This window comes from Chrysochloris asiatica, unplaced genomic scaffold (genome assembly GCF_000296735.1).
Source record: "Chrysochloris asiatica unplaced genomic scaffold, ChrAsi1.0 scaffold00304, whole genome shotgun sequence".
Classification (NCBI taxonomy): domain Eukaryota; kingdom Metazoa; phylum Chordata; class Mammalia; order Afrosoricida; family Chrysochloridae; genus Chrysochloris; species Chrysochloris asiatica.
Window position 1 is genome coordinate 823,872 of NW_006408822.1, and position 9,278 is coordinate 833,149.

Here is a 9,278-nt window from a genome sequence, read left to right on the forward strand (position 1 = left end):
TCTTAGTAGTGTTGAGAGATTTATCTTCTAACTCACTTGTTCTGGCTTCTATCTCTTCAATTCTACTCCTTTGCCCTTTCAATGTATTGTCCATTTCTGATATTCTATTATTAATTGTTTAGACCTCTTTCTCTAGGTTTTGAAATATTTTCAATGCTGTCTCTATCTTATTTGATTGTTCCTGTAACACTTTCTTGACTTCTTCCATATTTTTCTCAACTCCATTGTATATTGTTTTGATACATTTTATAATCATTTCTCTGAATTCCTTCTCAGGCATTTCCAAAGCCTGCACATCGTCCTATATGGAGTGTAGGTCTACTTCCAGCTCATTTGCGTGAGTCACTTTATCTCGTTTCTGGACATGTGCAGATATGGTTATCTGCTTCTGTTTTTTTGGCATCTTCAGGGGTTATCTGTGGACTTAATACTTAGATGGGTATGTATTTTGGTATTTTATATGCTTTCTGAATGCCTCCAGGTATATGTGATCAGGAAATGGGCTTCCCTTTTCACTCTTCTTCTTGAGATATTTCAAGATACCACTGTTGGTCATTTTGATGTAATTTAGGATTTAATTTCTGGCCTGTTTCCTCTTTTGTCTGCTTGTCCCATTCCACAATCCCCTTTAAGGCCTTTTTTTCTAGTTGTAAACAGTTCAGGGCTGGCTGTGGCCGTTTGTTTTTAACTGGAAACTGTCTCTTTAAATTTCAAAGAAATCTGTGTGCATGCGTAGTAGAACCCTCCGAGGGTGGGACTGGGGTGCCCACTCTCTCAGGCACCCCTATAGTCACCTGAATGGAGGTGCGCAGACAGCAAGGGACCAATGAACAGCTACCAAAAGAAAATAATGTCCACACCTTTATCTCAGCGGTTCAGCCAGGCGTCTGTGGCTGCTCCGATTCTTTCCCCGCTTGGTCTCACCCAAGATGGCGGCTCCTGGAGCAGCTGAGCGTCCCGGACTAGAAAGCAATGGATTTCTTGCTTCTGCCACAAATTCCCCTAGCTGTAAGCCTTCCAACCTTCTAAATATTCCTTTATATGTGGTTCAGAGTTCTGGGACCATCCCCTGAGCCTGCTTGTTCAGGTATTCTGTGTCGTTGTTGGCAGAGCTCTTTACTACACTTACACTCGATCCGCCATCTTGTTTGTTCTCCCATATGTTTAAATTTTTAAGTAACTGTCAATATGCTTTCCAGTGTGTGCCATTCTACAGCCCTACCAGCACCATATAGGACAGTAGTTTTTCCACATCCTCACTGCCATTTGGGGTTATCTCTATTTTATTTTTTAACCATTTTGACAGGTATATAGTGATTTCTCATGTGGCCTTAAGAGTCCTGGTGTGGCACTGTAGGATAAGCACTCGACCACAAGGTCGTTTGAACTGCATTGTCAGAGGTTCAAACTCACCAGCTGCTCCTTGGAAACCCTATACAGGGTCGCTGTGAATTGGAAATAACTCGAAAACACTTAGCAACAACAACAAATGACTGATGGAGACCTGGTGTGGCACTGTTAACCAGAAGTTGGTGGTTCAAACCTACCAGCCGCTCCTCAGAAACCTTACACTGAGTCATCATGAGTCAGAACCGAGTCAGTGACTCTCAACAATAACAACAACAACAGCTGATGAATGCAGGTGTGGTGCCACTGTTGGTTAGGCGTTGGACTATTAACCGCAAGATCAGCAGTTCAAATCCATCAGCTGCTCTGCTGGAGAAAAGCTGAGGCTGTTTGCTCCCATAGTGATTTACAGTCTTGGAAGCCCTATACAGGGTCATTTTGAGTCAGACTCAACTCAATAGCAGTGGGTTTGATTTGAATTAAAGTATCAGTTCTGAACTTCAGACCACACAGTCGGTGGTTCAAACCTGCCAGCTGCTCCTCAGAAACCCTGTACAAGGTCGCTAGAAGTCAGAACTGACTCGAGGACACTTAACAACATTTGCTATTTGTGTATTCTGTGGTGTAAAAGGTCTCTTCACTTGTCTGATTTCTAATTGAATTGTCTTTTGATTTTGTTTTGAGAGTTCTGTATTATTCTAGATACAAGTTCTTTGTCAGATATGTGGCTTGCAAAAAGATACTGCCCCCCCCCAGTCTGTAGCTTGTATTTTTATTTATTTTTAATAGACTTTGTTTTAAGAGCAATTTTAGATTTACAGAAAATTTGAGACAAAAAGTACAGAATTTCCATATACCCTGCACCCAGTTTTCTGTTATTAGCGTTTTGTGTTGCTATAATAAACTTGTTATGAGGGGGCTTCAATAAGTTTATTAAAAAATTCCATGATCTTTATTATTCTATTTTCCACAAATTCTTGGGAGCCACCTTATAGACTTTAAAAAAAAATTATTATTATTATTTCTTTTTCCCCTTTGTATAATTAATGAACTAATATTTATGCATTATTACTTTGAACAGCTTATAGTTTATTCAGAATTCCATAGTTGTCACTTGAGGTCCCTCCAGGACATTGTATTGCATTGAGTTGTCATGTCTTTCTAGGCTCCCTTTCCCACACTGTCCGTGGTTTTGATGACCTTGACAGTTTTGAGGAGTGCTGGTCAAGTACGCTGTGGGGTACTACCTTAGTTATCTAACGTGACTACCATAGGAATACCACAGTAGGGTCTTTGACAACAGAAATGTGTTCTCTCACAGTTTGAGAGGCTAAAAATCCACATTCAGAGCGCCGGCTCTAGGGGCAGCCTTGTTGTCAGCTCTGTAGGCCCTCCAGCATCCTTATGCCCAGCAGTTCTTGGAGATCTCTATGTGTCTTGGCATCAATCTTCCTCTGGATCGAGATGCTTCACAGTACAGGGACCCCAAGACGAAAGATGACACTCCACTCTTGGGTCTTTATTCTTGGTGGTCGTAGGTCCGTTTCTCTCTGCTCTTCTGTCCCCATTTAGCTCTTGTAAAATAACTGTTGCAGACCACTCGCCTAGGAAGTCACCTGATGTTGAATCTGGGTTATGATGGGTTTAGGATACTGCAGCCTATCCTTAATCCTCTTATTGGTTCATTACATCAAATCACATCCTGGGGGGCAGGGGGAATCATATATCTGCCCCACCACTAAGAATCATGACCCAGCAAAGTTGACATATATTTGGGTGGAGAGGGAGCACAATTCAATCTATGACAGATACCCCACTCAGTAGTCTGATGTTTTTCTTATGATAAAAAGAGATTATGGGTTTGGGGGAGGGAAGGCAGAGGTGTAAAGTATCACCTTAATTGCATCATATCAAGGACTTATACTATCAACATGACATAACTTCACTGATGTCCTCAGTCACTTGGCTGAGGTCATGTTTATCAGGTTTTCTGATTGGAAAGTTACTTTTTCTTCTCCATTTGCATACTCTACCATTTGGAAGGAAGTTGGTGTGTGTAGCCCACATCCAAGGAGTAGGAGTTTCTCTTTTTCCATGAAAGCAGAGGATCTACATGATTACTGTATTTGGAATTCTTCTGCCTCCTCCCAAGGGTTTTATAAACAAGCTCTGAGCCTCTCCAGAGGCATGTCACTAGTGGGGGAGATATACTCTGTGGTAGTGGCAGCTTGTGGGTTAGGAGTGACAGCTGGCCGGGGGGCTGGAACTGGGAAAGGAGCAGGATCTGGAAGCCAACCCCTGACACATGACTTCTTGGGAATTGAGCCTGTTGGGTGACTGGAACAGAGTGGGCTGAACCCAGGACTATAGCTTTAGGCAACACAAAAGGACAGACACTGCTCCCAGGGGACCCTAGGCTGGCAAGGCAAGACAGGTGGCGTGTGGAAGCATAATGCTGAGTTCAGGGAAGGAATGTCCTCCCAACAGAAGGGAGAAGGCCCAATGGACCTGAAAACCAAACACAGATCCATTGTTTCTGAGTAGATTCGGACTCATGGTGACCCCATGTCTTATAGAACTGCTCTGTAGGGTTACCTTGGCTATAATCCTGAGGAAAGTAAATTGCCAGTCCTTTCTTCCGTGGTACCAGTGAATGGGCTCAAGCCATCCTTTAGATTAGCAGTTGAGCACAACTCACTTGTGCCACCCAGGAACCTTGATGGGCCTGCACCCCTCTTGAAATTATTGAGCAGAGAGTGCAGAACCAATAATGAAACATGAGGGAATTTTCGCTATCATTGTGGTTTTATTATCCAGGATTGCTTGTTTTCTTGTTGCTCAGGACAAGACTAATATCTGAGTTTATATAAAGGAAAAGATTTGATCAGTGGTAGTTGTAGTCTGCTGACACAGCAGACATTCTGGCAGGGGATGAGCCTGCCACATGCTTAGGGATTCCAGCACACAGGGAGGACAAGGTGTCCTTACTCCACAGGGACCCAGGGCCTGACTCTCCTGCCCCCTCCCCCAGAAAAGCACCAAGACAGCAACAGAGGTGGGTCGCACGTTTGCCACCATGTTCTCGGACATTACTTTCCGCAAGAAGCTCTTAGAGACCCGCACGGTGGAGGAGTTCAAGGAGGCCCTGGTGCATCAAAGGTACCTGCTCACCATGGCCAGCCAGCATCGGCACAAGTCCTCCAAGAAGTACAGTGTGTACTCCATCAGCCACAAGCCCCTGCAGGTGCGGCATCAGATATGCGTGGGTGGGACAAGCATGGGCCCAGTAGGCCTAACAGTCATTCTGTCTTTCTTCCCCCTCCCCAACCCCCACAGCGCAAGGACTTCTTCTCTGTAGGGAAAGGCATCTGGGATGACATCGTTCGAAGGTTCCCCGTGTACCCACTGGACTTTACAGATGGTATGTGGGCCCATGACCTGTGTTCCACTCAAGACCACCTTTCAGCCCCCAGGACAACAGGGCTGCCTGTCCTGCGTCTGCAACGAGCCCCCTGTCCCACCTTCCTTCCTTAGGCCTAATCGGGGACAAGGCAGTGGGCAAATACATCACCACCACCATCTTCCTCTACTTCACCTGCCTCCTGCCCACGATTGCCTTTGGGTCCCTCAATGATGAGAATACGAAAGGAGTCATTGGTGAGGGGTGAGGGCTGATGGGTAGGTGCTGGACTGGGCCCAAAGCTGTGGTGTCTACCTGACCTTCCCACTCCCACAGATGTGCAGAAGACCATAGCTGGGCAGAGCATCGGAAGCCTCTTCTATGCGCTCTTCTCTGGACAGCCGCTGGTGGTACTGCTGACCACTGCACCCCTGGCCCTCTACATCCACGGTGCAGTGGGGACGGAGTGGGGAGGTGGAGGTCAGGGTCCCTGCCCCTGCCCCCTGACCCCCACCTCTGTCTGCTGCCTGCAGTGATCCAAGGCATCTGTGATGACTACCAGCTGAATTTCAAAGCCTTCTATGCATGGACGGGACTGTGGAACAGCTTCTTCCTTGGACTTTATGCCTTCTTCAACCTCAGTCTGGTCATGAAAGTCTTCAAGAGGTGATGGGCCTTCTCTGAGGTGCTGAGGCTCTCAAGCAGGAGATGGGTCAGCCTCCTGACCAGCTTCTGAGGCCCCACAGCCCTAGATGGGATGCCCCCTCTGTCACTACCTTGAGGGGTGGGCCTGGGGCCCTGGGGTGTGTGGCAGGGATTCAAGGAACCCTAGATACCATGCAGGGATTCAGGGAACAAGACCTCACCACCATCTTACGAGGTATATCACCTTGCAGGTCAACCGAGGAGATCATTGCCTTGTTCATCTCTATCACATTTGTGCTAGATGCTGTCAAGGGCATGGTCAAAAGTGAGTATATAGCAGGCAGCAGTATGCCACCCCGGCCCACCCATCCCCACAGGCTGTGGGGCCTAAGCTGAGATGGGGTCTGTTGGGCCATGGCCAGGGCATCCAGGAAGGGCATTATAATGCTAAAGTGGTGTCTATAGTCAAAGAAAGCTGGCAGAAATGGCCATGTGTTCCAATGGTGACCGGGCAGCTCATGACAGGACCAGAAATGGGAGAGAGGCATGGGGTCAGATGTGATGGGGTGACAGATGGAACCGAAGGACAGTGGCAGGGCTGTGGGGGGGGTGGGTGAATGAGCAGGTGGGTAGGGTTCTGGCTGACAGGGGGCTCCAGCTTCCTCCCCCTCCCTTACCTGTTAACCTCCCCACCGCTAGGTCTTTTCCCTCTCCTTCAGGATCTCACCCACTTCCCCTCAGGGCCCCCTCCAACCCCACAGGGAAGCTAGGCCTCAACCTTCCAAAGCCCAGATGGCTGAGGCCTGTGGGTCTGCCTGTATCCACAGTCTTCAGGAAGTACTACCATGGCCACCATTCCCATGACAAGACTGCATCCCTGGTGAGCCTGCTGAGCCTCAACACTAGCATCCACACTGATCTCAACACTAACGTGCTGACCACGCTACACCCACAGCTTCAGATTGACAGCCACATGGACGCGGGCCGAGACACCGCTGTGCTCAGCCTCCTCATCATGCTGGGCACCCTCTGGCTGGGCTATACCCTCTACCAGTTCAAGAGGCGGTGAGGGCACACCTAGGGATAAGCTGGGGGTGGGGAACCTACAGCCCCCAGACAGCGGGTGACAGATACCTCCCTTTGTCTCCAGCCCCTACCTTCACCCCTATGTGCGGGAGGTCCTGTCTGACCTGGCCCTGCCCATCTCAGTCCTGGCCTTCTCTGTCATCAGCTCCTACTATTTCCAAGACATCCCGAGTGAGTTAGGGAGAGGTGGGCGGGTGGGAGGGAATCTAGGGGGGCTCAAAACTGAGTAAGAGCCTGCGCTCTACTGCAGTGAGCAAGTTCCGCTACAACCCCAGCGAGAATCTGTTTGAGCTGGCCCAGATGGATCTTCTGTCCCTGGGGGCCGTCGGCAGTGCCATGGGCCTCGGCTTCCTGCTTTCCATGCTCTTCTTCATCGAGCAGAACCTGGTGGCCGCCTTGGCTAATGCACCAGAGAACAGGTACCCCTCTCCCAGGAGCTGAGATAGGAGGGAGTGGTGGGTGGCAGGGAACCCCAGCTTTGCCGGGGGCTAACAGGGCTGGGCCCACTCGGGCCACTATCTGCTGCAGGCTTGTTAAGGGCACTGCTTACCACTGGGACCTCCTGCTCATCGCCCTCATCAATACCGGACTCTCTCTGTTTGGACTGCCCTGGATCCATGCTGCCTACCCCCACTCTCCCCTGCACGTGCGGGCCCTGGCGTTTGTGGAGGAGCGTGTGGAGCATGGGCACATTTATGAGACGTGAGTATGAGAGCTGGGGTGGGGAGCCCCAGGGACATGGCTTAGGAGCAGGGCCCAGATGTGACCCCTGCCGCCTGGAACTGCACACAGGATCGTGAGTGTGAAGGAGACACGGCTGACTTCGCTGGGCGCCAGCATCCTGGTGGGCCTCTCGCTGCTCCTGCTGCCCTTCCCACTGCAGTGGATCCCCAAGCCTGTGCTCTATGGCCTCTTTCTCTACATCGCTCTCACCTCCATTGACTGCAACCAGCTCTTTGAGCGAGTGGCCCTGCTGCTCAAGGAGCAGGTACATGCCTGGTCCAGAGGGAGGGGTGCATGTGGGCCCCTACCTACCTGTGACACACCTGTGTCTGTCCCCGCTGCAGACTGCATACCCACCCACGCACTACATCCGGAGAGTGCCCCAGAGGAAAATCCACTACTTCACAGGCCTGCAGGTCCTGCAGCTGCTGCTGCTCTGTGTCTTTGGCATGAGCCCTCTGCCCTACATGAAGATGATCTTCCCCCTCATCATGATTCTCATGATCCCCATCCGGTACAGGCAGCAACTGTATGGGTGGGAGAGTGGGCAGGAGGCTCTCAGCCTGGCCTGTGGGGGAGCTGGTGGGGGCTGCTCACTGCCTTCTCCTTTTCTGTCCCAATGCTAATCCTCCTGCCCCTCTCCCCATCCAGCTATAACCTGCTGCCTCGAATCATTGAAGCCAAGTACCTGGACGCCATGGACGCTGAGCACTGAGGCCAAGACAGGCAGGCCCTGGTCACACCCCTCCTCACCCTCTCCAACTGGCTGTGGCAGCACGGCGTGGTGTGGGTGTCTCTTGAGATATTATTGTTCTGTTATGCACCTTCTCACAGCTGCCGGACAGGTCTAGGGGTGGTGAGGGTCATTGGTATGTGCCCACCTTTCTCTCCAGTAGCCTGTTGGTTTGGGTTGGGAACACTGCTCGGGGCAACTTTCGCCCAGGGTAGGAATTAAGCAGGACAGATTTTCTTTTGATAAAAGAGTCTATGCCTGAAAAAGAAAGCACTTCCTTGATTGTGTAAGGAACTCATTGTATGCACCTTAGAGAATAAAGCTCATGTTTCTAGGTTTCTCTGTGCTACCTCCATCCCTGTTGCCCAACCTCAGCCACTAAAGGCTGCCCAAGGGCCCTGGGGAAGGGAAAAGAACCTCCACTGTAGAGTGTCACCCATGGATGGTCATCTCTAGTCCCTCATAGTTGGTGCTAGCCCAGTGGAGTACCATGCAGTCTAGTGGGGAACCAAGAGGCTTTGACATGGGCTGCTGTGTGGCCAGGCACCAGACCAGCAGGGAGAGAGTTTGGGCCTGGAGTTTGTGCACTGGGGAAATGAGGGCTGATCCTTACATGCATATTGAGATGTGGAGTACTGCACCCTGGACCAGGGCAGAGATGGTGTGACAGTGTGGATAGAGGGAAGTAGGAGAATTACAGACAGTAGAGCATGGGATTGATTTGGGAGGGGAGAAAGTGCCATGTTTCTGGTTTGGGCACTTGGTGACTAACAAGGATCCATGACAGAGGTGTGCCCTGTGCATATTGGAGTAGAGGTGGTGGGCAGAAGCACCTGGCTCACCTCATCAATGGCCAAGGGGACTTTGGCTCGACAAACTGATACCGTGGCCCAGGGTAGCCAACTAAAGGAAGACTAAGACAGCACTCCAGCAGAAGAGGGCAAAGATTAACAGGAACTTTACAGAAGAGGGTACCCAAAAGGCTATCAGGAGTGGCAAGAGATGCTGCATCAAAATCCTTAGGAATCAGCAACGCAAGCGCCAGCGACGGATCATCTGGGAGACTGGCAAGAACCAGAAGGCTGGTTGATGCGCTGGGAGCTACGGGACCCTAGTGCCCTGATAGGGAAAAGGAGACAGGCACGTTCAGGCAAGTGTTCCCTCCAACCAAGTCATTCTGCCCTTGGGCAGGTGGGGGTGAGTACAATGATGTGCTCAATGGATGGGTAGCAAAGATCCAGACAAAACTTGGAGAAACTAAGCAGCAAATTCTGAGGGGCACCCTATCCCACCACCCCACTGCAGTGTGTAGTTCTTTTTCATGACGTTTCCCTGGTAGTCTGG

The 9,278-nt window shown here is 50.2% G+C and overlaps 1 protein-coding gene across 1 annotated transcript in view; it reads left to right on the forward strand.

Annotated features, from left to right (window-relative positions):
- Positions 1-7,916, forward strand: part of SLC4A11 (solute carrier family 4, sodium borate transporter, member 11) — a 26,979-nt gene extending 19,063 nt beyond the window's left edge. Inside the window, exons 2-14 of the mRNA XM_006874855.1 lie at positions 4,379-4,563; positions 4,647-4,768; positions 4,882-5,004; positions 5,084-5,197; positions 5,281-5,413; positions 5,644-5,717; positions 6,220-6,457; positions 6,543-6,649; positions 6,729-6,897; positions 7,007-7,180; positions 7,271-7,466; positions 7,546-7,715; positions 7,853-7,916. Of these exons, the coding sequence (XP_006874917.1) occupies positions 4,379-4,563; positions 4,647-4,768; positions 4,882-5,004; positions 5,084-5,197; positions 5,281-5,413; positions 5,644-5,717; positions 6,220-6,457; positions 6,543-6,649; positions 6,729-6,897; positions 7,007-7,180; positions 7,271-7,466; positions 7,546-7,715; positions 7,853-7,916 (1,869 nt within the window). The remainder of the gene's footprint in view (positions 1-4,378; positions 4,564-4,646; positions 4,769-4,881; positions 5,005-5,083; positions 5,198-5,280; positions 5,414-5,643; positions 5,718-6,219; positions 6,458-6,542; positions 6,650-6,728; positions 6,898-7,006; positions 7,181-7,270; positions 7,467-7,545; positions 7,716-7,852) is intronic.
- The last annotated feature ends 1,362 nt before the right edge of the window (positions 7,917-9,278 follow it).